The following is a 26,201-nucleotide window of genomic DNA, read 5'->3' on the forward strand; positions in this document are numbered from 1 at the left end:
TGACCTACGCGGTCACTGCTGCTCACTTCGAGTCCTTTGACCGCACCGGAGTTGGGCACCGCCTCGCATGTTTTGCGATGCACCGCCCGACTCGCACCGCTGTCCGGACTGACCGACGCCAGCTCCCAAACTCCGGCTCGAACGGCGCACCGTAAAGCCGGAAGCACCGCAACGAGCAACGTCCGCCCCGAACAATGCAAGCTCTGAGCTCACCGACGCTGTCAACGAGCCGTAGCCTGCACCACGATGAAAGGGACACCGCAACCTGCAACGCTTTCTTTTCCTGCACTGCGACGATCACCGGAACCGGCTCGCACATCCGTTCTGGCTGCCCCAAGGAAAAGGTACTGTGTGTGAGTCTGTCGACATTTGAGTGGGCCCGGACCATCGCTGTCCGCTGGATTTGTTAAACTCTGTGTTCTTTCAGCACGCTGTAGCTGGACAAGGCTACTGACTCGCAGAGAACTTTAATTAACACCATTTTAACCAGAACTCTTGAATTTTGATAGTACTGTGGATTCTTTTTGTCGTTCATTTTTCTTGTGGTAAATCTATATAAAGTATAACTTATTTTTGATACAAAACCTTTTGTGGTGTCCATTTGTAATGTTGTCACTGGGTTACTGAATGTAGTCACAAATGCTTAACTTACATCACCTCTGAACTAGCCTTGACTGTTCGCGCCACGCCGCCTAGAGGGTGAGCAGGGGTTATTTTAAGAGGGTATTCCCTTGCCCTGACTAGAGGAGAGGGTCCCTGCTTGGCACAAGTACCTACCTGCGCCAACCAGAGACCCCCAATTCTAACAGTGACTTATTCAGGCCCTTTGCTGGAGTAATCCCGGGGTGGGAAAGAGTCAGAGAGGAGTTCGGATTGTCAATAAAATCAAATGTTTGTATGCTAAGAATTTGCAAACTTTCAATTCAAACAATTTTTTTTCCTTCCCACTCTGGTATGTGCCTTTTACTTCTGTATAACTGCTGTTTTACCATACAGTAATGCGGTGGTAAAATCACTTATGCCCGAGAATTATCTTTTTCTGAACACCTGACAGGCATAAATGGAACCGTTCACAGCTGTAAATGTAGATATACCTTCATAAATAGCTTAGCAAATTGGGCCAATTCTTTTTACAAGTGCTTAAAATCAATAAACCATTTTGTTGTTCCAGGGTGGATTGAAAAGATGTGCCTTTCAGCTGTATATAAACACGTGCACATGCGTGTCCCAGAAGGAATAGATTTCTTTTTGCCCGCATGAATACCCCTTGTATTTTCATACGAAACTGTCACTTACAATCAATTATTAAACTACTACAACCCTGAAAAATGAGTAATATGTTCCATTAATTTCATACTTTAGGTAAAGATTCGAAAAATCAAATGTTTTTAATACCAGAACACAATATAAAATGTGTTCCAATAAAATGCATGCTATAAAACCCTGCCGACAGAAAGGCACAATTAAACATAAAATGTTCAACTACACAAGGTTGGAGGCAGAGAAGAACATTTTTTTTAAATGTCTCTCTCCTGCTCGCCAGTCCTTTATGAAAATATGTATTTATTTATATCCATGCAGAGAGCATTTCGAAAAGAAAAGAAACACATAGATTAAAAAATGTAAAAGGTTTAGCCTGGGCATTACAAAGTCAGAAACAGCAAAGCTGGCATACCACATAGTTCATACGTGCTCAAAGTGATGAGCAGCATACATGCTACGAAAATAATCATTAGTTGAAAGCACTTTTAGCTAAAGAACACTCCGTAATGTATGCACAGCATACATAGTTGTGTGAGTAATATGATCACTATGGTAACAGAAGTAAACATGCTCTTTAGGGGCATATCTTTCAATGTGGCTAAGTAAAGTGTATCACAGCTCACGGTATTTGCCACCTTCAGTCATTAATTTTTACTGTAAGACTCCATCAGCCACTAACCCTAACACAGTGTCATTTGCATTTTGCATCAGTTAAAATGAATATTTTAGTCTCAGCTATGGATATTAGCTAATACAATTGTTATTCATCTGCCTGCAAAGTATTCCCCACTGCTGCGAATAAATGGTCCAGCAAATCATATATGGGCTTCAACTGAGGTGCATGTACATCCTGTAATTGCTTCCAAATTGCTGGTGAAACTTAATCACTGGCGATGTTCACTCAAACGTAACTTTGCACCTAAAAGAGATTTTGCACAGAAAGGTGTTTTTTGCATTTTTAATGTTTTTTTATTTTTACAAGTGTTTCATACTTCTATTGATGTTGCGCAAAAAGTACATTTGTGTTCACTGCTAACATGATCTGTACTCTTAGAAGGGATTCCACAGTCCTGATGTTGCTCTGTGGTGGGTTTTGCACACAAATGTGACATTTCTCATTTATATTATACCACGACAGTGCTTACTTTGCAACAAGGATGATTTTGCACTTTAAGTGATTTGTGCATCAAAATAAGATTTTGGAAATAAGTCAAATTTGAGTTCCTAAATATTTGTCACATTATGCTGATATTGCATAACACGTGTACCGGCACCTCAATGCCCCGTTGGCAAAATATGAGTTCATACTTACATACACACACACCTTTTACTTGTAAAGTGAGACTTTGCCAACACAATTTGTCTTTGCATGAATCATACCACATGTTTGCATATTGCAGTCACCTCATATTTATTGTGATTCTCATGATCAGTATTCTTCACTTTTTTGTGAACTTAACAAACCTATAACCAAGTGAGCTAAGTGTTAGATCTGACTCTGGAATGCATGTAACAATTCCTCAGTGATTCCCAATTTCCAATCAAAACTATCCTGAAATAACACCAAAGCACAGCCATGAATAATTTCTTTTTTTACTAGAGACCTGCTCTCCTGTATTAGTTTTCTATGCTCCAAAATCCTTTCAGGAAAACAGTTACTATCTAAGCATACCATAACTGGAAATACAAATTATATATCACCCTGGATTAGAATGGTATGAATGTGAGTGAGTTCTCATATATAAACCTCTATACCTTCAGTTTACTACACTGTTTGATGTCCTAAAAGTTTCTGCCATAGTTAGGGATGTAAACATTGATTTTAAATCTGATGATATGCCTACCATATATCCCTGAATACAATGCCACTAGCCCACTCTCTTCCACTTCACCATATACTCTTTATTACCCAGCCAACCCCTGGGGAATGAGGCAGGCATCAACCAGACATAAATCAATGTCGACTGTACCATACCTGAAACAAAGCTAATCCTATAAGGACACAGATTAGAATACTCTAAAGGACAAAACCCACAGCTCCTCTGTTAGCCACACCCACCCATCAAGACTTGCTCCATCTGCCTACCGTTCTTCTGGCCTAGTCCACTCACATCAGAGCAAAAGTCACAGACTGACTCTCTTCTTGAATTGTATGAGAGGTATGATTCCACACCTCAAATGTCATTGCAGAAAATAACTGCTGCTCAGGGCACAAATTTCCTAGCTACTCTTAACAATGAACTGTTTGACATTGAACTGAAATTTGATGGCCTACATAAAATGATTCAACAAAGTTTGCCAACCACACTCTCCTTCAGCCACTGCATTGCTTAATGCCCACCCCTTTACTCCCCACTCAACGCCTACTCCTAAAGAGCTGGACTTACACAAAAATCTTAATGTTTTGAAGCATTAATTCATTCACATTACCTGCAGTCTGTACAACACACATGAATCCCTGAGGATCACTTACTAAAGCATTACAGCATTATCCAGAACCAGATGTTCTAAACACAATGAAAGATCTATCTTCCGAAAGAACGTCAAATGAATCACCTCGTCTAAACCCCATCTCCAACACATAAAAGCAAGGCTGCCATCTTGAACTGTAGGTCAGCAGAATTGCTTTTGTCCAAAGAAGTCCATTAATTGCAAACAGATTACTTCAATCACACTCTCCACATTCCAATTCCTCACCTGGGAGATTATAAACTTAATACTCAGACGATTGAAGCTGAATATCTTATCCTATAGGAATGGTAACAAAAAGAGAATTTTTGATAGATTTCTTAATTATAGCAGTGATCAAAGTAATTTCTCTATTGATCAGATATTCGTGAGAGATTTCATCCTTCACAATTAAAATGACAAAGTGTTGGAAATGGCCCTTTTTGCAGGATTATCCCCAACCATTTTTTTTTTCTTCCTCCCTTGTTTTTTCTGATTTGTGGATGTTGGTTATAGGACGCTAGGCATTTTACCACTGCTGATCAGTTCTAAAGCGCATATGCTCTCTGAGTAAATTGTAATTGTGATTGGTTATCTAAGATTGACTTATTTGTTTTACCTGTAGGTCCCTAGTAAAGTGCACTGAGTGCACTGAGGACGAGTAATTCAAATGCTACTAGTGGGCTTGCAGCACTGATTGTGCCACCCTCATGAACAGTGCTGAAAAGAGGTCTCAGGCCTGCCACCGCAGTGCCTGAACGCAGTTTGCTAACTGCCATGTCGACCTGGCCAGAGTACCCACTTGCCAGGCCTTACCCTTCCCTTTTCTTACACCTGGGAAACCCCTATGGCAGGCCCAAGGTACCCCCCGGGCAGGGTGCAGTGTATGTAAAAGGTAGGACATGTACTAGTGTGGGTAACATGCCCTGATAGTGAAATACTGCCAATTTATCTTTTCACTATTGAAAGGCTATCTTGCCTAGAGAACAGAATGGGGAATGGTGTGTAAAATGTTTACCTGCATATTTTCACATAGAAGCAAGAAATCTGGTACCCCTGAACTCAGAATTTAATAACACATCTTGTAGGAAGGATGGCTTTTGAATTCAAGTGTTTGAAAATAGCACTTTTAGAAAGTGGATATTTTCTTGTTCAACCTTTCTATGTGCCTCGGCCTGTTTGTAGAATGACTGTCTAGTTTGAGAGTGACAGGGGCTTGGGTGGCTCCAGGAGTCTGGATGAGTCAGCACTAGGCTGAATAGACCTATCTGCATGTAGAGTGGTGGGGGGAGTAGCACCTGGGCCTGAATAGGGCTGTGCCTGCCTTCCACAATGCTGGCTCCACCTCCTGTGGTGCGTCTGATGACCCTGGCCCACACTGACAAAGGAAGAAGTTGTGCACTGACAGAGTGCACCAAGAAATGGTTTGGACTGGGTCTAGGACCCCTCACACATACAAAACAAAGATTTTTGGGGTATACATATGAGAGCTGAAACCCCTGAAAGGGACCAAGGAGGAACCTTTGCTAAGGAGAAAAGCTGAAGAGCCGAAGGAGAAGTACTGCCCTTGCTGTGTGTCTGGGGTTGGCCTGCAGTTGCTATTTCTGCCAAAGAGAGGAGAAGGACTTTGCTGTGTGATGTTTCACCTGCTTGAAGAAGGACTTTGCTGTGTGCTGTGTCCCTCTGATGAAAATTCTCCAAGGGCCTGAGAAGAGCTGGCCTCCTGTTGTGGAAACACAGGGATATAAAGGTTTCCAAGACTACTTCATGATCAAAAGGAATCCCTACCAAAGAAGATGAACTGAAGAGACTGAGGAGAAGTACTGCCATTGCTGTGTGTCTGGGGTTGGCCTGCAGTTTGCTGTCTCTACCCGAAGAGAGGACTAAAGGACTTTGTTGTGTGCTGTGTTCCCTCCTTGAAGAACGGCTTTGCTGTGTGCTGTGTCCCTCTGACGAAAATTCTCCAAGGGCCTGAGAAGAGCTGGCCTCCTTTTTCTGAAGTCCCAGGCACAAAATGACTTCACCCCCAGCTTCCCTGAACTTCCTTGCTGGTAGCCAGGTGGGCCTGTAACTGTGTGTGAGGCCTGAAGTGAGCTGGAAGCCCGACGCAACAAGAGAAGCGTGGTGCCGCCGCAGCAGCCGCTGTTGCGTCATCGAGGAAGGGTGTTGTGGCTGCCGCTGTTGGCCGTTGCATCACCGGAGGAGGGTGCCGCCGCACAGAGGGATCCGTCGCATCACCTGAGAAGCGTGTCGCAAGGCCGTCGCATCACTGAGGAAGTGAGGCGCTGCTGATTGCCGTCACATCACCGGAGAAGCGTGTCACATGGCCACTGCATCGCTGAGGGGGCGCACTGCTGCTGATCGCCGCTGCAACACCTGAGAAGCGTGCTGCAGTAACCGAGGGTGTCGTCGCATCACCGGTAAAGCATGTCGCATGGCCTGTCATGGCTCAGAAAGTCACTGAGTTCACTGCACAGCTGTTGTGCGTGCTCGGGTCACCTCTACATTGTTGCAGTGACTGCGCCATTTGCTCGCATGGGACCGGATCATCGCAACGCATCAAAGCACCATCTTATCGCATTGGAACCAGAGCGCAGGAAGAATTGACACATCGCCTTCTTGTGACCCTTTTGTTTGTTTTATGTTACGCATCCTAGGTACTTTGTGAGTAAAGTGTTGCATTTGATCATCTACAAGTTTATTTTTGGAACAACCTTTCAACTGAGTTCTGTATGTTGGATTTTTGTTGTTTGGTCTTGTTTAGTTTAGATAAAGATATTAAATTTTTCTAAACTTCTGTGATGTCCATTTGTGTTGTTTTCACTGTGTTACTGTGAGTGTTGGTACAAATACTTTGCACATTGTCTTTGGGATAAGCCTGTCTGTTTGTGCCAAGCTACCAAGGAGGTGAGCAGAGGTTATCTAAAGTGTGTATCCCCCTTACCCTGACTAGAAGCAAGGGTCCCTATTTGGACAAAGATACCTACTTCTGCCAACTAGAGACACCCATTTCTAACACAAAGTCACCCACACAACCCTCATTAAATCCTTCCTATTGGACAACACCATACTACAGTATTGTACCGCCTCTGTCCACAGTAAGGGCAATACCCCAGACCTTATTTTCATGATCATATATGAATCCTTCTCAAACTGGATCCATCATACCACTCCTTGATTACCTTTAAAATACTGACCATAACACATCCTCCCTATGCTAAACTAGAAACGTAAATTTTTAAATCACGAGACCTCAAACACACTGAAAACAAGGATTTGCAAACCCAACAGTTCTGACTTTAATGTGCTGAAGTTTGGCTCTTATGTGTTGACACATGTAATTACATGTATGCTTTGACAATTTGTGAAATGCCTTGGTGTAACTTATCCCATTCTTTGCCTCCTATGTCTGTGCACTGTGCCTTATACCCCAAGATTGTAGAGCTGCTGCTTTTTTTCCCTACGCTTGTGGTGTTTGTGCCATTCAACACTTGAAAAATAAATGTTAGAACTGGGGGTCTCTAGTTGGCAGAGGTAGGTACCACTGTCCAAATAGGGACCCTTGCTTCTAGTCGGGGTAAGGAGGATACACTCTTTAGATAACCCTAGCTCACCCCCTTGGTAGCTAGGCACAAGTAGTCAGGCTTATCAAAGGCAATGTGTAAAGTATTTGTACAAACACTCACAGTAACACAGTGAAAACACCACAAATGGACTCCACAAGAGTTTAGAAAAATAGAAGTATTTACTCTAAGCTAAACAGGACCAAAACAACAAAAATCCAACATACACAGTTCAAGATATGAAAGAGTTCTTAATGGTTGCATCAAAATAATCCAAAATTGTGTTAGAATAGTTCACAGCTGCGTCACGTTTAGCCAACAGTACCTTTAGATACGACAAAGTTCCAAAACAGAAGCTGGTGCAGTGGAAAACAAGCGATGCGTCACTCCTGAGACCCTGGGGAGGCAATGCAACAACCCAGCTGGACGCAGCGGGCATGTTGCGACGAATTTGGTCTGTATGAGAAGGGAGGCGATAGCGTGTATGGATTCCGGTGTGTAGGTTCAGTAGGGAGCGTCTCGCAAAGGCACGATACGACGATCTTCGGGATGGCAACGATCTCAGGTGTGGTGGCGCAGCGGTGATCTTCTCCTCTCGCGGCCCCTCAAATCGATGGCTCTGCGATGATGTTCGCAGTGAGGTAATGAGGTAATGAGGTCCGCCAGCAAGCGGTGCGGCGATCTCACTCAGCGACGACAGGCTCTGCGATGATATTTGCAGCAATGGTACTTTTCCCGCACCGGAGCGCAGCGTTCCGCAAGCAAAGGATGCGTCAGTTCTTGCTGTGGCAACAGGCGCTGCGATGATCTTGACCTTCGCAGCGGCGGGAATTTCCTCGCACTGACGGGGATGTGCTCCACAAGTAAGCGATGCGTGAAAATTTGCAGATAGTCTTGGTTTCTTGTTCTCCAGCTTTTCAAACAGCAGGCCACAACTTCCAGATGGTTCTCAGTCAGATACAGCACTCAGTAAGGGCAGAACTCTCTCAGCAGAGTTCAGGGAAAGCTGGGGGTGAAGTTGTTTTGTTCCTGGGACTTCTTAACAGGAGGCCAGCTCACAACAGGCTCTTGGAGATCTCTTCAAGCAAGGGGACAAAGCAACAACAAAGTCCTTCCCCTCTCCTTGGCAGCAAAGCAACTGCAGGTCAGTCCAGCAAAGCAACAGCAGGACAGTTTTCCTTCTTAAGTCTTCCAGATTTCTCCTTGGCAGAGGTTCCTTCTTGATTCCAGGATGATCTAATCTTCTGTAGTCAGGGGTCCTGTACTTATACCCCTAAAAGTATTTGTTCCCTTTGTGCAGGAGTGCTCTGAGCTCTTTCTGAACCAGTTCTGGGTGTTCCTTGAGCACTTTGTTTTACTGGCCTCTCCTTTCCTTTCAGAGAGAGGGGCAGGGTCGCCAGCCACCCAGCAGGAGGTGGAGCCAGCATTGTGGAAGGCAGGCCCACCCCTATTCAGGCCCAGGTGCTATCCCCTCCCACCACTCTAGATGCAGATGGAGCTATTCAGCTCAGGGATGGCCCAATCAGCCTTTGGGTGCCACCCAGCCCCTGTCACTACTCACAAACCAGACAGTCAATTCACAAACAGGCGAAGGCACACAGAAAGGTCAGACAAGAGAAAAGCCAATTTATAAAAGTGCTGTTCTCAAACACAGGATTTAAAAAACACCTTTCCTAAAAAATGTGTTATTAAATTCTGAGTTCAGGCATACCAGACTTTTATGTCCTATCTTGCTCCTATGGGAAGATATGCTGGTAGCCACTGTAGCCAGCATTCCCCATGATAGCCTATGGGGCAAGATATCCTTACAATAGGGAAAAAGTAAAATGGCTGTAATTCACTACCAGAGCATGTCACCTGCACTAGTACATGCTCTACCTTTCACATCCACTGCACCCTGCCCAAGGGGGTACCTTGGGCCTTCCATAGGGGTGACCAATGTGCACAGAAAGGGAAGGGTTAGGCCTGGTCAGTGGGGACACTGACCGGGAGGACATGGCAGTTCACAGACTGCACATAGGCACTGTGGCGGCAGGCCTGAGACACCATTTTAGGGCCACTCATGTGGGTGGCACTATCAGTGCTGCATGCCCACTAGTAGCATTTGAATCACCAGCCCTGGCACTCTCAGTGCACTTTACTAGGGACTTCTTGCTAATACAAATATGCCAACCATGGATAACCAATCACAATACCAATTTATATAGGGAGCACTTGCACTTTGACACTTATCAGCAGTGGCAAAGTGCCCAAAGCATCTAAATCAGAAAAAACTAAATCCAGCACAGCATGAAAAATACAGGAGGTTGAGGCAAAAAGATAGGGGGAAACAACGCCAAGGATGCCAGGTCTATCAATAAATAATAGAGCAATGACATAGAAGATACAGAAAGAAGAACGTTGCACAGAGACAGCTTACACATTGTCTCCGTGCATTTGTGGTTGAATGTGTTAGCAATATACAACCAGACCTACTGACTTTGGCAATGTTGGTTCAAGAAAGTATTGCAAACCAAAAGGCCTTCTACTTGCAGATAAACAGCAAAGTCAAGTTTAACACTGCATCAAGAAATGCATAAAATGCTCGATAATCCCTTGCCACTGCATTGTGACTTTACAAATTGAACTGATTCTCTTAGGGCTATAATCCCTCTCTTCTCCTGGAGTTTACAGCCAGTCTCTACCCTCAGCTATTTGTCAGACTCTTTTTCACCGGGAGTACCAATCATTTCCCCATGTCCCTTTTTTAATCAACTACGTCCTTTTCTTACCAATTCTTCATCTCCATAGGCAAGAATCTCATTCCAGCCTGTGCGTCCACTTTGTGAATACAACACCATTTATTCAGGCTTTTGTTCAACGGGTAGAATGACTCCCCTTATTCACTATTCCAATTTGCACTCACTTTGCTTTTACGGGCCTAGCTGAAGGCAGACCCTCTCCTGTACTTCTCAGAATGAACCACTTTCCATCTGTGAGTTTAGCTGTTTGTCTGGGTGTATCTAGATGCTGATGCCAAACCCTGAGGGACTTCTAGATAAGAGGCACCAGGTGGTTGTAGGTCTTCCAGAAATTAAAGTGAATTGGGTCTCCTTGTCCTTCTTTGGGTAGTTCCTATGAAAGCCTCCCAAGAGTTACCTAATCAGATTAGTCCATTGTTGCTACCTTTTAGATGCTTTTCTTGGAGCCTGCCGTCCGCAATGCTGATAGAGCTCTTAGTAGGCTTTCACTATGCTGTCTAATTGTTTTCATTTAAAGTTTTCTTTTTTTTGCATTGGCTTGGAGAAATATAAGACTTTATAAAAAGGAAAAGAAGCAAGTATACCACTCCCCTCAGCATGGGGGAACTGGGTTTATCAAGGAAGTAACTGTTTCCTCCTTGTTTAGTAGTCTTCTCATTGTTTGTCTGTGGATTTCTTGCTATTAACAACTGTTCCTTTTTTCTAACCTTGTGTCTTCAAATCCAGCACGTGTGCGTATTCGCTATAGACTTGTTAAGAAACGTCAATAGCAGGTCATCCACTCTGTGTAGAGTCACCTTTTCTCCAATAACCACCATTGTACGGATGTATGATGGTACAACGCGTGGTATTACCACGCGTACCGTTACAACGCAGGTTTTACAACGCAAGTCGTTACAACGACTTGCGTTGGGGGGCGCTGGATAGTGAATAGTTTAATTTACTTTTCCAACTCCAGTCCCTGTGGATAGTAGGGAAGGTGTTTGATAGTAAATTAAACTATTCCCTATCCTAGAGCGCCCTCCAGCAAAAGTCGTTGTAACGACTTTCGTTGTAAAACCTGCGTTGTAATGGTACCGCATTGTTAGAATTTCGTTGTAAAGGATGTTCCCCCCATTGGACTATCTATCACCATGATGTGTGGCTCTCCAGTTGTAAAACACCCTAGGTCTGCTCTTAAATTCCCGGTTGTAAGTTACTTTCCAAACAACTGGGACTTGACTCTTGAAAAGGTATAAATCTATCATTAACAGCATAACTCTCTCCAAATCCTACGGCAGTGCAAAATTGGTCTTCTCCCAAAATAATGCTTTAGTTAGCTCCAGTAACCACCTTCCCTACCTTCCCAGAGCAGAATTAGAAATTATGTTCAGCTAGCCAACCTAAACTTCAAGAATATCTGTTGTCATGCTACATCAGACATATCAGAATTCCTTGTGAATATTATCAAACAGCCACATGCTTTACCCTATAGAGACCCTCTTAAAAGTGATGGCAAGTATGTGGGTTTTTCCACAAAGACAAAAGGTCAATGTCATTTAAATGATCAAACCAATGAACAGTTTGGAACAGATAATTGAGTGAGAATAGCTTGGGGATCCCTCAATGTGCAAAGTATTTCATATTTCAATGTCATAAATGTAGACAAGAGAACAGACATTATTAGATGTTAGTAAGACACCAGCTTCTACATTTTCATCAAGACAATCACAGTGAGTTTTACAAACCCATTTACTTAGTTTACTCTAACTGGACATCAGATCTTTCTACATATTTCTTCGCTCGCAGAGCAAATAGTGCGACAGGGGTGCTATTCATTGCGGCATTTGGATATAGGTTGTCCTAGAGGACGATCTCTAGTCTAAGCTAATTTAAACACTACATTTCAAATTGACATCTTTTCCAACTCTATCATTTTGAACTTTCTACAGTTGTTCAAAAACCAGAGTAGGCGCTAAATTACTCTTCTAATATCAATATTTGGCATTGTCCCCTCTAGTAATAATGATAAAACATACACAGTCGACTAGCCCTTTGAGTTGGTAAAAAAGGAATGAATATGATCGTTTCAGATATCATATGTATAAGCACTCCTCATTGTTGAGTTAAACAGAAGTATAGAGTCTTATTCCCTGAGATCATACTTGAGTGGGAAATCTAGATCAAGTGCCTTAAAGTTATTAAAGAACATTGGCCTTACATTTCAAATCTCATGTAAGGGAAACACATGACTGTGCCTATAACTGATTTTTATAGCACTGTTTATCATAATCTTTGAATGTAGACAGTAGACTGCCATATTTTAAAGAGCATTTGCAATATTAAAGTTTAATGAAATGTTCACTAAAAGTCAAACACGTTTACACAACACCAAACACCTGCTCAGCAGTAAACACAAACTTAAAAAATCTACAATATTCTATCATTCATCATTATTAGGTTTTTCACCGTTGTACCGTATATTATTTAGCAAATTATTAGACAAGATAAAGCATGACAACTATTTGAATTTCGGTACAAATTTGGGAACCAATGGTGGACAATATATAACGGGGTCCTGAGTATATGTCCAGTCAACTATGAAGCAAAAAAATACAAAGTTCCCCAGGGAAAGTTAAGGAAGTATGTGCAGGGTATGGAGGTAGAACGAAAGCAGGGAACGAGGTGTTCCCTTTTTGGAACTAGAAGACCTGACACACCCAGAAACCTAGGTGTCATGCTTCATCATTGGTCTCCTGCTCCTCGTCAGACTGGCGCTGCAATGTCTGACGGGCGCCGTAGACGCTCTTTGATGGAGATCTGTTGTTCCAGCCAATGGTTTGAGTGCGTGTAGGGGGTCTGGTGAAGGTGTAGTCGTGAGGGGATGGTGAGATTAAAAGAAGGTGAGTCAGTCCACAAGGGACTTTATTAACGTGGCTGACTCCCGTAGTTAAAAAGGTGGGAGGGGAGGAAGGAACTGTTTAGTCTACAGTGGGCTGACTCAACCCTCTAAAAAGGTCGACATGTTTCTTGCCTGACTGGCAATTCTTCAGGACCTCGGGTATTAGGTACTACACAGTGAGAGTAAAGTAAACAACAAAGAAAGAAAAAAGATACAACCTCACTGGGTCAATCAGGGAGCAGGCCCATAGGTCCTGCTCTGGGGGGGGAAGAACCTAAGAGTAAAAGTACAGGGCCCCGCAGTCTGTTCCCGTGGGGCTGTTCGAAAGGTAAGGTACCTCAGTTACGAGCAGCCAGGGTGTAAAACCTACCCCTCATGCGAGGCGCCACAGACGGTGGCGCGGAACAGCTGGTCTAATTGAATTTCCCAAAAAAGTGTCAGTTGTGATCTTAAACAGAAGCAACAAAATGCAAAAGGATCATCTAAGCATCACAAGTTGGTCCAAGGTCAGCATCAATTTTAAAGTGTGCTGTGGTTGGTCTAATTTTAGGGGGATGTAATGTACTAATAATCTACTAAGTTTAGAGCACAGAAGGGATGTATAATGTACAAAATTAATAAACCAACCTTCCCTCACGACCTAAGGCACTCCACCACTTGTGGAAATCTGTGTAGCGCAGTAGATTTAGTTGGTCAGTTTGCTGAGTTCTGCATAGCGAAACTCTGCGAACTCCACCCAGGCCTATCAAGATCCCCTCAGACTACCATACTGTGTTGATCATTAAGGTTGGCAGTTAATCCATTTCCTCTATGGCCTACACACATTTTAAGGTTGGAAATACATTGAACTAGTTTATTTGAAAGATCAGGAGATGTACATTATGCCCCGTATGCCACCTTGTGTTTTGCCAAGACCTTAAATTCTGATTTACGATTTCCCCATTCTAACAATTACTTTCCGGCAGGGGTGCCAGAGAGCCTGGCCACAAGATGGCTGCCACTGTATGAGGCTCCCCTGGCCCAGAGAAGAAATCTGTCATTGATCCTTCACAAAGAGGTGCCATCCGCACTGTTTGGTGCTGGGACCTGGATCGGCTTACAGTGGGTGTGATCTATGGCCCTTAGAGACTTGGCAATTTACCTTGTAGCTCCTGGGATGAGGAGGTGCTGTGCGGCACTGTGGAAGTCTGACTGGGCCACTTCTGAGACAGGCAATTAAGCTCTCTGCTGCCTGGATGGTGCTTTGGCATGAACTGACATAGTACAGGGATTGTCTATTATCCTGGGAACCTCACTGTAGGCAGGGGCAGGCGCAACCATGGAGAAGGGCTCCTGCAGCTCCTTCAGAGACTGGGACTTGATCCTTTACTCCCCGGTGGCAGCAGTGTTGGCCAGGTGACCACTAGTTGCTCACTGCTGAGTTCCTGGGTGACGCAGGCTCCCCTCCCCTGAGTCTGTGTGGCCAGGTGGCCCAATATCAGATGTCTGCCCACCCCCACCTGACCAGGCTGTAGCGTGTCTACTCTCATTGGAGGGCTTGAGGCGAGATGAGACCCCGTGACCATGCTAAGCTGGGTTGGGTCCCCTGGATGGGAGGACTCCAAGGCAGACTGGTCCAGGGAGGCTTCCTCATGTGCCCATGGTGGACTTCGGAGTGGCTGGGCCTCTGCATTAATACAGCCAAAGTGGTGTAGTAGTGAAGGGGAAGGACCACAAGCCTTAACTTGTGGTCCTTCCCCTTCACTACTACACCACTTTGGCAGCATTTCTGCCCATTGCCAGACAACAACCATCTACAATGTGCATTGAGAGGGATCAGCCACGGTAGTAATACGCTTTTATGCCTGAACAGATGAGAAAGCCAAATAAACATAAGCCCAAGCTGGTATTAGACAAACGGAACATTTTGAAAGGCACAGAGGAGGTTACTACTGGAAAGAGCCCACTCATGATGGTGCTGCTGCAAGCTCACCTGCCACCCTAGATGTTAAAGAATGCAGAGGTGGGAAATGGCCTCAAGACTATTGACTCCAAAATAGATATGCTGACCAGCTGCTGACCAGATGGCTTGATGACATGGACAATCCCCTTGACAGCCACGACGAGTGCCTTGACCAACTAGAACAATGTGTTTCAGACTTGAAAGATGGAGCAGCAATGCACGCGGAGCAACTTTTACAATTGAAGAAGGTGCTGGCGGTCATCAAGGCAAACAATGATGATCTGGAGGTGCACTCAAAGTACAATAACATCAGAGTGCTTGGCATCTCAGAATCCCCTGTCATGACCACCACAGAGACTTATAAGGAGACTCTCCTTCACCCTATTTGGTGACAACTTTACCACCATGCCTTCAGTGGCGCACAAGCATCGCTACTTGGGGCCACATCACATACTGGGCATGCCCGCACACACCATTATAGTACGCTTACTTCTGTACAGACACAGGGACACTAGCATGTGCCTCACAAGAAAAAAGGGTAAGAGTCAATATCAGAGCAAAAAAATATCCATATACGCGGACTTTCACCTGGTGGTGCATTCTGCCCACAGGGAGTTTCTTCCTGCCAATCACCTCTTTATGAGGTTGGGTGTCTACTATGCACTCCTCTACCTGAACAAGCTTTGTATCACCTTCAATGGCAAAACTCACTTCTTTACGGATCCCGAATCAGTTATGAAGTTGTGCTGCAGACAGTCCCATAGGCTTCCTGACATGGCCTTGCAAACTGACCCAGACCAAGGCAGCCATCTCAACAATAAAGACTGAGTTCCTACACTGCAGCCCTTGATACGCCCTCTTCGGGCCACCTGTCCCAGTGACGGGACGGGACACCACCACCTCTTTATTCTGTCCTGGGGATGATTCTCCCTACTCTTGTTTGTTTGCTTACTCGAGTGGAAAAGGGTTCTCTTTAACGAGTTGGGGATTTTGAAGAGGATGGGGGGGTTGAAATGTTGAGACTTGCAATTTGTTCATAATTAGCATGAACTTTCTCTTGATATCCTGTAAATCCCATTTGTACCCTATAGACAACCGAGTGCATTAGGGTGGCAACCCAATAGAGCTGCACCTGCACTGCTAGTAATACTGACTTCCAGGCTGCCCTGACTACTAGCATGGTATTGACCTGGAACATTTGAGAGTTGAATAAGCAAAGGAAGGCGCTGCAGAGGATAGCATACCTTAGGTTGCACAGGGTGGACTTTGCCTCATTACAGGAAGTTCACCTTACTAAGGACACCTGAAAGCAACTTTGCTGCAGTTGGATGGTGGAGGTACATATCTTTACATAACCAGCATAGGGTAGGGGGTCTGTGATTTTGTGTAAGGGGTTCCAGTGGCAGACTATAAGACCCTGATGAAACAGAGGAAGGATATATAGTAATACACAGGTTTCTTTTGGACTAGAGCTTCATGCTTGTCTACATCTATGGCCCAAACAATGGGCTTCTTTGCGGATGTGTGGGACAAGATAGTTGCCCTTGGTCATTTGGCAGTGATATGGGGAGGGGTTTTCAATGTTGTCCTTGACCCTCTATTGAATAAATCTCCCTCCAGCTGGCACTATCCCAATGCTGCCGCTCAGACATGCTCCATCATGGATGATTACAACCTGGTTGATGTACGATAAGCTAGCACCATTGCATGGATGATGGACTTGTGCCTCCATCTCCCATGGAGCCTGCTCACCAATAGATTATTGCCTCACTTCCAGAAACATATGCGGTTGCATTGAAAACAATGAATGATTAGCCTGCATGCTATTGACTCATTCACTGGTGGCACTGACCCTGACATCAGGAGCACCATTGACCACATACTTAACTGGTGTCTCACCCACAGACTCTGCTGGAAAGCTCCAACAGCCAAAATCACCCAGACTATGCTGCAATACTAATCCAGGTTATATGCATCTCAGGAGGATGTATCACCTGACGCCCTGACAGAATATCTTGACACAGTTTATTTATTTATTTATTTATTTTAGGTTTTTATAGAGCGCGTAGTCACCCAAGAGTATCCCAGCGCGAAACCTTGTGTTCCTGATGGATGAAAGTGCGGGGGTGAGAGTGATTTAAGGAAAAAGTAAGGTTTTGAGGGATTTCCTGAAACGCAGGAGGTTTGGTTCAGATCTTAGTTTCAGGGGGAGCGCGTTCCATTGCTTCGCTGTGTGGACCGAGAAGCGGCGGCCTCCTGCGCGGGCCTTTTTCACCCTGGGAACCACAATAAGGTTTTCATGGTCCGATCGAAGCGCTCTAGTAGGTCTGTAGGGTGTGATACAGTTGTTGAGGATTGGTGGGCCTGCGTTGTGGAGTACTTTGTGAGCCAGGCAGAGGGCCTTGAATATCACCCTTTCCCTGATCGGAAGCCAGTGCAGTTTTTTCAGTGCAGGTTTTGCCGATGTTCTGGCTGGGGTGTTCGTAAGCATCCGGGCAGGGGCATTCTGGGTTTTCTGTAGTATTTGAAGAGTGGTTTCCGGGGCTCCTAAGTAAATGGCGTTGCTGTAGTCCAACCTGGACACAATTAGGCCTTGGATCAGCAGTAACCGGGAATGGAAAGGGAGTAGGGGGAGCACCTTCCTGCATGATCTTAATAGGCCGTAACAAATGCCGGCCGTTTTCCTTGCCTGCGTTCTGAAGGTGAGATCTTTCTCTAACCATACTCCCAAACTCTTAACTTCCGTCTTAGGGGCAGGAGGTTCACCAAGACAGACGGGCCAGATGTTTGGGGGTAGATTCAGTGTTTTTTGACCTAGGAGAAGAATCTCCGTTTTTGACCCATTTAATTTCAGGGCTGAGTCGCTCATCCATTGATGTATGTTGGAGAGGCAGTCATGAAGGTTGGAGGGCTCTTGCTTGGGGTGAGATAGAGTTACCACCAGCTGTGTATCGTCAGCATAACTGACGACAGTGACTCCAAATGGGGTGACCAACCCCTCCAGTGGGGCCATGTACACGTTAAATAACATGGGGCTTAGTGATGAGCCCTGTGGCACACCACACCGGAGGGGGATGGCGGGGGAGCGACCTTCACATTCCCAGACTTGGAAGGAGCATTGGCAGAGAAAGGACGAGAGCCATTTCAGCGCCTTGTCTTTCACTCCGATGTTTTCCAGGCGTTGGGTTAAGACCTGGTGGCTGACAGTGTCGAAGGCCGCGCTCAAGTCCAGGAGGACCACTGCCACTGATCCTCCTGTATCGAGAATTTCTCTGGTCTTCTCCACTGCTGCAAGGAGAGCGGTGTCAGTGCCCTGACCTGGTCGAAAGCCCGTCTGGGAGTTCTTAAGGAGATGGTTGGTTTCCAGGAACTGAGACAGTTTTTTATTTACAAGTTTCTCCGCGACCTTACCAATCCAAGGGAGGAGAGAGATCGGTCTATAGTTTGATAGATCCTCAGGGTCTAGTGATGGTTTCTTAAGAAGTCCTTTCACGACCGCCTCCTTCCAGCTCTGAAGAACTTCACCTTGGGCTAATGAGGTGTTGATTAGAGCGGTCAGCGGGGGCACTATAGTATGGGTGATATTTTTGAGGAATCTTATGGGTACTGGGTCACTGGGGGCGCCACTCTTGACTGAAGCAAATGCTGCTGCAACCTCTTCCATGGTGACCGGGCCGAAGGAAACCAGGTGAGGTGTATCGGGATTCGCGGAGGAATTCCTCTGTAAGGGAGGAAGGTCCTTATCTCTTTCAGTGGTGTCTGTTTTAGCAGCGTGAAGGGAGGCAAGGATTTTTTTAATTTTTTCGTCGAAAAAGGTGGCTAGATTGATACATTTTTCTTCCGCTGCTTTGGGGTCCATAGGTTTTTGTGGGGGGTCGGGAACATGAAGGAGCTCTTTAAGGATAAGGAAGGTCTCCTTGGCTGAGCAGGAGGAATTCTTTATTTTTTCCTCATAGAAGGCACTTTTGGCACTACGAAGTGCTAGTTTGTACGCTTTCATGGAAGACTGAAAAGCGTCTTTTTCCTTCACAGACTTCTCTTTCCTCCAAATGCGTTCTGTCCTTTTGCACTCCTTCCTTAATGCGTTCAGTGAGGGGGTGTACCATGGAGCAGGGTTGATCCTTTTGGTGTGTTTAAGGGAGCTGGTTAGTGGGATAAGACTGTCTAGGGAGTGGGTAAGCCAACCATTAAATTCTCTGTCCGCCGTATTAGGATCCGAGGAGAGAGGCGTGATGGATTCTCCTAACTCAGCTTCCCATTCCTCTGGTACCAGCTTGTGCCACCGTCTCCCGAGTGTCCTGGTTTTCTGTGTTTGAGCCGGGGTGATTTGTAGGTACCAGTGCATGGGGACCAGTAAGTGGTCTGTCCATGGGAGAGGGGTAGGATCCTGGGTTTTGCAGTTCCTAATATTCGTAAAGATCGGGTCCAAAAGCTGGCCTTCTTCATGGGTAGCTTTTGAGTTCAGGAGACGTAGGTCGACTGATGCAAGATCTGCTAGTAGGTTAGCTGCGGCGTTATCCGCAGGGTCAAGGAAATGAAGGTTAAGATCCCCTAGGAGGAGAAAATTAGAAGCAGTGATAGCTTTTAGTGTGATGTGATCCATCAAGGTGCTGGAGAATTCCCCTAGTGGGCCTGGCGGTCGGTAGACCAGTAGTCCCGACAGTGAGATTGCTGGCGAGATCTGGAAAGTGAAGTTGCAATTTTCACAGTCTTTGACATTGCCATTGTCGATCCTGCAGGTGATGTAGTCTTTGTAAAGGATGGCTAGTCCACCGCCTCTGCCGACCGGTCTGTTTAAGGAGCAAATTTGATAGCTTGGGGGGACTGCATTGACCATGTCGAAGTCGCTATTCGGTGTCATCCATGTTTCTGTCAGAAACAGTATGTCCAGCATAGAATTCTGGACGAGGATATTTATCTCATGAGCGTGTCTTACAAGAGACCTGCAATTCAGAAGGCCGAGTCGGAGTGCTTGAGCACGTTCCTTTCCCTCCGTCGGATTGCAGAGGGTGCAGCCTGTGAAAGGGATGGCTTCCTTAAGGGTGTACTTACACTTGGGATGTTTATTCGTGTTCCAAGCTCGAAGCGTGTCTTGGGTATAGGTTATGCGCTTTTGAGAATCGGGCATAGTGTCTGGGCCTAGGGCCGTCTGGGCCGGACGGGCCCAGACGGGCTTGCCTTAGGCGCGCCCGCTGCGCCCGTCCGCTGCGCGTCCGGTGGTTACACATTATTTAAGGGGTGGAAAAGGGGCGTGTGGGCGTGGCCTAAGGGTAGGCGTGGCCTCGTCCCTCGCCGTCAATGGCGACTGGATTTGTTTGTTTTAGGGGTGTTCCGCTACAGCGATAATTCCGCTGTTGAGGTGGTTCAAGGTCAAGATCTGGTGGTGCCAGAAGGGTGAGTGCAGGTTAAAAATATAGCAATCAGGTAATCCGTGACACAAGAAATAACAAATTTTAAAACAATTCGGCTCCCGGCTTCCGCCTCAGGAGTATGCGAGGTTCTGGTACAATGCGCTTGCAATCAGCGCTTTATACTCAGGTGGGCGTGTGGGCGTGGCCTAAGGGTAGGCGTGGCCTCGTCCCTCGCCATCAATGGCGACTGGATTTGTTTGTTTTAGGGGTGTGCCGCTACAGTGATAATTCCGCTGTTGAGGCGGTTCAAGGTCAAGATCTGGTGGTGCCAGAAGGGTGAGTGCAGGTTAAAAATATAGCAATCAGGTAATCCATGACACAAGAAATAACACATTTTAAAACAATTCTGCTCCCGGCTTCCGCCTCAGGATTATGTGAGGTTCTGGTACAATGCGCTTGCAATCAGCGCTTTATACTCAGGTGGGCGTGTGGGCGTGGCCTAAGGGTAGGCGTGGCCTCGTCCCTCGCCGTCAATGGCGACTGGATTTGTTTGTTTTAGGGGTGTTCCGCTACAGCGATAATTCCGCTGTTGAGGCGGTTCAAGGTCAAGATCTGGTGGTGCCAGAAGGGTGAGTGCAGGTTAAAAATATAGCAATCAGGTAATCCGTGACACAAGAAATAACAAATTTTAAAACAATTCGGCTCCCGGCTTCCGCCTCAGGAGTATGCGAGGTTCTGGTACAATGCGCTTGCAATCAGCGCTTTATACTCAGGTGGGCGTGTGGGCGTGGCCTAAGGGTAGGCGTGGCCTCGTCCCTCGCCGTCAATGGCGACTGGATTTGTTTGTTTTAGGGGTGTTCCGCTACAGCGATAATTCCGCTGTTGAGGCGGTTCAAGGTCAAGATCTGGTGGTGCCAGAAGGGTGAGTGCAGGTTAAAAATATAGCAATCAGGTAATCCGTGACACAAGAAATAACAAATTTTAAAACAATTCGGCTCCCGGCTTCCGCCTCAGGAGTATGCGAGGTTCTGGTACAATGCGCTTGCAATCAGCGCTTTATACTCAGGTGGGCGTGTGGGCGTGGCCTAAGGGTAGGCGTGGCCTCGTCCCTCGCCGTCAATGGCGACTGGATTTGTTTGTTTTAGGGGTGTTCCGCTACAGCGATAATTCCGCTGTTGAGGCGGTTCAAGGTCAAGATCTGGTGGTGCCAGAAGGGTGAGTGCAGGTTAAAAATATAGCAATCAGGTAATCCGTGACACAAGAAATAACAAATTTTAAAACAATTCGGCTCCCGGCTTCCGCCTCAGGAGTATGCGAGGTACAACTCCTCTGGCTTGACAATAATTGCAGGCTCTATCTAGATAATCCCATTCACAGTAGATGATGTTGATGGCGCTCAAATTTCACTATTTCATTTGTAGGGCTGCATGATAATCACGAGTAGTCTACACCCGCATATATTTCTTTGTTGTATTAATGTATGACATTAGAATGTGAACTGTTATAACGTGAATTGTGGGGTGTGGAATATTTTCATGTAAGCATGCAAAGATTGACATTAAATACACGTGTTTAGCTGAAGACATTAACATGTAGAATTTGTACATGCTGCAGACAATTATTTACATATTTGGCATGCTTATGTAATGTGTTAATTTAGAAGTGCTCAGTAAAAGTGTTCATTTATATGTCATTTTGTGCTATTCTCTTATGTTGGACGATTTCTGTAGGCCTGAAATGCATTTTCCATGGAAGCTCTCGAATTAGATTAGTTGAATTTCATATGCATGTTGGATTTGTTCTTTCACCCGTTTCTGTTTCACGTGGAAGAATAATCCTTATTAGTTAGAATAATATCTTTGTTTTTGGAGTTATACTTGGGGAGAAGGGGATACATTGAGCGTTGATACTGATAATGGAGAACTGTTGTACTTTCTCATTGGAGCAAGCCTGGGAATAAAGGTCATCTCGTCAAAGCTTGGGAGCATCGCTGTCGAATTGAAAGTTACCTATGAGGAGGTGGTCTTCCTGGATGGCGTCATCGGCAAAGCATCATGGGATACTACTTGAGGTATTGATGTATTGTAACTAGGGAAAGTGTCTGGGGACTTCTGCCTTGCCTTGAAAGAGAGAGCATCTTAGAAAGAGCTCTGTAGCTTTGTGCTACTTGACCCAAATGATGTGAAGGGACTCCTTAGGAAGATTTCACGCGCTGACACCTTAGCAGATCTTTCCTTGGAAAATGCTATGTAGGGATGTCATGCTAGTGGTAGTGAAGGGGCAGGTTAATGCTTTATACCCACAAACTTCCAATGAAGGGGAATCTGGATGACTGCTCGATCATCTTTTGTATCCTCAGCCTTGAACTAATTATCCTGTGCATGTTGCTCCGCCTTAACTTCCTCTGTAGATTTGGCTTCGTATTAGTTCTAATATATTTCTACACCCTCACCTTGAGGTGCTTATATGTTCGGTTGTTCTTGGCTTCGTAATAAACTAACTAAATCTAATTGGGAGTCTGTAATTCATAGGAGTCATAGTATATTGGAACTGAAATGATTGACCTGCTAACAATTTCTCTCCCCTGCACGCTTTCACACTGATAAAAAGAACCATCGACCTGAGGTTCCCGAGCACATCTAGAACGTGGAACCTGGCTCATTCAATGTCATGCAGGCCATCCGGGATATGGCAGGGGGTAAGGCCCCATGCCCAGGCAGCCTGACTGCTCAATTCTATAAAGCCTACACTGAGGACCTGGTGCCGCACCTATTGGCAATGTATGAGGTTTTCCAGAACATGGGCCATCAACCCCCCTCACTAAGAGAAGCCCTAATAGTTATGCTCCTGAAACCTGAGAGGCCACCAAGTAAATGCAATTCCAACATGCCACTCTCCATGATAAACCTACATAACAATATACTATCGAAAATGATTGCTGCCCATATCATTCCACTACCCATAAGGCAAAAAAAATTCAACTGATGAGCATCATATCTTTCACAGAGAATTGTGTTGTGTGGGATCTCAGCATACTCCCTGGGTGCATTAATAGTTTAAGGTTGAAAAGAATTTACAGACACCCATGACTGTGTAAGACCTCTACCGAAATGGCTTGAGATGTCCTCCTATATGTGTTCTGTCCATTCATGATTATCAGTAGTCATTGATTGAAATTTTAGAAACTCGTCGAAACAACAGCAGCGCCTCGACGGAGCAGGGCAAACCCTTTACTGTATGAACTAATTGAGTCTTCTGCATGTGACCAGGCTAAAATGAGACAATACTCCCTTTAATTTAAGTGGAAAGATATTTGCATGACTCAGCACATTAGGAAGGCCTGCAAAGAATATACATGTAATATCCACCATAACAGAACCTCATCCCTTCGTGGCACTTATTGGCTTTTGGATACTTCAAGTGACCCTGCCCTGTGGCCTGTGTCTTGCGACCCTCCCTCGCTCACCTATATTCATGGAGTCAGAAAGTTATGCTCTGGGCCAAAGCTGTTCAACTGGAATTATCATGGCCTGCTTTCATGTGGCGCTCTGCAAGCGGGGCTACGGGCAGAGTGCATCTTCTGATCAGACACTCCTTCGAGTTTAATAATCCATTCATCCACAGAGACTCATCTCCCTTGCTGCCCCCAGAAACACCACAGTAGAACAATATATTCGTCTTCGGATATACAAAGCCATAGGCTGTGTACACAGCTAGCCCTTTGCGTGCAAATGCTCCATACAGTGCAGGCGGCTCACTTCCTGCTTGTCAGCGTCACGGCCGTGCTGAAGGGACAGCTCCCGAGCCGGGCTGCACGCATCGCCTCGCCTAGGCGTCTGCCTATAGATTGACCCGTATATTGAACACTGCCGTAATGTCAATGCTGCTTCATTACTGTGCAATTACATCGCAGCCTGGCCCGATAACATTTGAAAACAATGCACTGTGGCGAGCGGATGAATATGAGAGGGCCACTGATCACATATGCCTAAAAACGGAAGGTCAGAGGTCAAATCAATCTAATTTCAATGTATGTTTTAGAATAACACCGTTATATTTACCTTTGAGGTATGTGTTGTGAATCCTAGCACAGTCCTAACACAACGATAACGCCCTGTTCTCATTGAGTGTGGGCAGTGCTACACCAATGACTGCATAGGAACAGATGCCCGGGAGGCAGGGTTGTGTCAGCAGTGAGGTGTAACAAGTTCATGCTTTGATTGCACCCTCGGTGTTCCGACGTGCGTGGGTTTGAGCACTCACAGAGTTTAACATTTTATGTATATACCAAACCCCGACTGCATGCACATGCAATACACTTCCCAATGATGAATTTAGAGAGACTGAGGGGTTTAGGGACGGCCCTGGAAATAGACGCGGATTTGCCTTCAAGCTCTGCTTGCAACAGAAACGGCGGAGAGGCAGCCTGGGTGAAAGTGACCTCATTCTGCCTGAGGAAGCACATTCTCACAACCCGACCTTTCATGTCACCTCCTATTATTTATAGCAAAGAGGCACGAGGGACGTGGCACACACTGGCATCTCCGCACGACCATCTAAACAAAAGCAGTGCAGGCACACAGCTGCCCAGCTGCCGTGCCCTGGTTGCCACATATGTGCTGGGCCAAGGAATCGACATCCAACCTGCTGAGGGGGAATGGGGGGGCCGTCCTCTTACCTTGATGCACAGAAGGAGGCATATCAGGGGGTAAATCATCGGGCTGCCTCGCCCCTTCTCCCAGTAACGGGGCATTGACGTGAAATGGCAGCCCCTCCGCTCAGGCTCGGCTCCAAATGTTAACAATGGCGAATCGCAGCTGCAGCCGCATCAGTTGCGCCGGTCCGCGCGCCCGGCTCCCAGGGTGCACATAAATCCCGCGCCTTCCACTTATTTTGCGGTTATGTGAATGCCTGCGCTCCGGCGCGGCGTGCCCGCGGGTTCCCTCAACAGAGGCGGTACGTCGCGGCAGGGAGGGGTTCTCTCCGGACCATCTGCCCTCTTGGAAGCATGCTCAGCCGGCAACAGACGGAGGCAGCCGGGCTCCTCTGCTGGGCTCCGAGAGCGAATGAACGAGCCCTGCATTCCTCTCCGAGCGCCGGGGCTGTCAGCCTCCTCCTCGTTTCATAGCAGCCAGATCACCCCTCCCCCGAGCCTGCTGTCTATCGCCCATCTCTTATCTCCGTACGCCGCCGCTACCCTGCGCATCATTTTGAAAAGTTACTTTCCACGTGTGCTGACAAGACACATTTACTTTTTTTTGGTACAGCCTGATCTTATTTTTAGCAAGTGGGACGTCTGTTTTTTTTATTCTCCAGCGGGCATTCTAGGTTTTTGTGGTGAACAGGAAAAAGACAGCGTGTTGTGTCTGTTAAATGTTGTATCTTATCTCTTACTGTCATGCATTTCGCATTTTTCACGTCCTATTGTTTATGGTGTATAGTTAAGCTTAGTGACGTCACCATTTTATATAGCACATGTAGACCATGCTAAGTAGGCGCAGTACTTCACTTGATTGATGAAAGTGGGGACGCTTTATATAACAAACCAAACTAGACATCTAAGGTCAAAGCTCGCTTCAACCAGTTTATCAATTCGGTCGTACACCTTGTCACTAAATATGTAGTTTCAGATTCCTGTTGCGTCACTGAAGAGGCATTGCTGGTTGCATTTACAAAAGTGACAAAAAATGAACACACGGAAGATTACAGATGTTGAAGAAGCTCTCTAATTTGGTACACTTCTCGTGAGAACACCGAATTTACAATTCTACCAAACGAACCCGTGGGCGGGCACCTTCGAAAACCTGGCCTTTAAATGCGAGGTGCGTGGGTAAAACAGAAGGTGCTCAGCAAGCAGCCCTCTAATTAGAATTTTTCCCCGGCTAGTGTGTGCCTACACATGTCACCGTACTCTTAATTTCAACCCACACGACCCTCTCCGCATGTTATGTTTGGGTGACAAGTAACACATCTTCACACACGACATTGTTTTTAAAGTATGTGTAGAATATT

At 45.8% G+C, this 26,201-nt stretch overlaps 1 protein-coding gene across 6 annotated transcripts in view; it reads right to left on the reverse strand.

Annotated features, from left to right (window-relative positions):
* PTPRO (protein tyrosine phosphatase receptor type O) overlaps nt 1-25,088 on the reverse strand; it is a 1,018,456-nt gene extending 993,368 nt beyond the window's left edge. For all 6 annotated transcript variants that reach the window (XM_086920999.1, XM_086920983.1, XM_086921017.1 and 3 more), the window contains exon 1: nt 24,868-25,088. In XM_086920999.1, the coding sequence (XP_086777125.1) occupies nt 24,868-24,942 (75 nt within the window). In that variant the 5' untranslated portion in view covers nt 24,943-25,088. The remainder of the gene's footprint in view (nt 1-24,867) is intronic.
* Nucleotides 25,089-26,201: the final 1,113 nt, after the last annotated feature.

This window comes from Lissotriton vulgaris, chromosome 1_1, assembly GCF_964263255.1.
Source record: "Lissotriton vulgaris chromosome 1_1, aLisVul1.2, whole genome shotgun sequence".
NCBI classification, from domain to species: Eukaryota; Metazoa; Chordata; class Amphibia; order Caudata; family Salamandridae; genus Lissotriton; species Lissotriton vulgaris.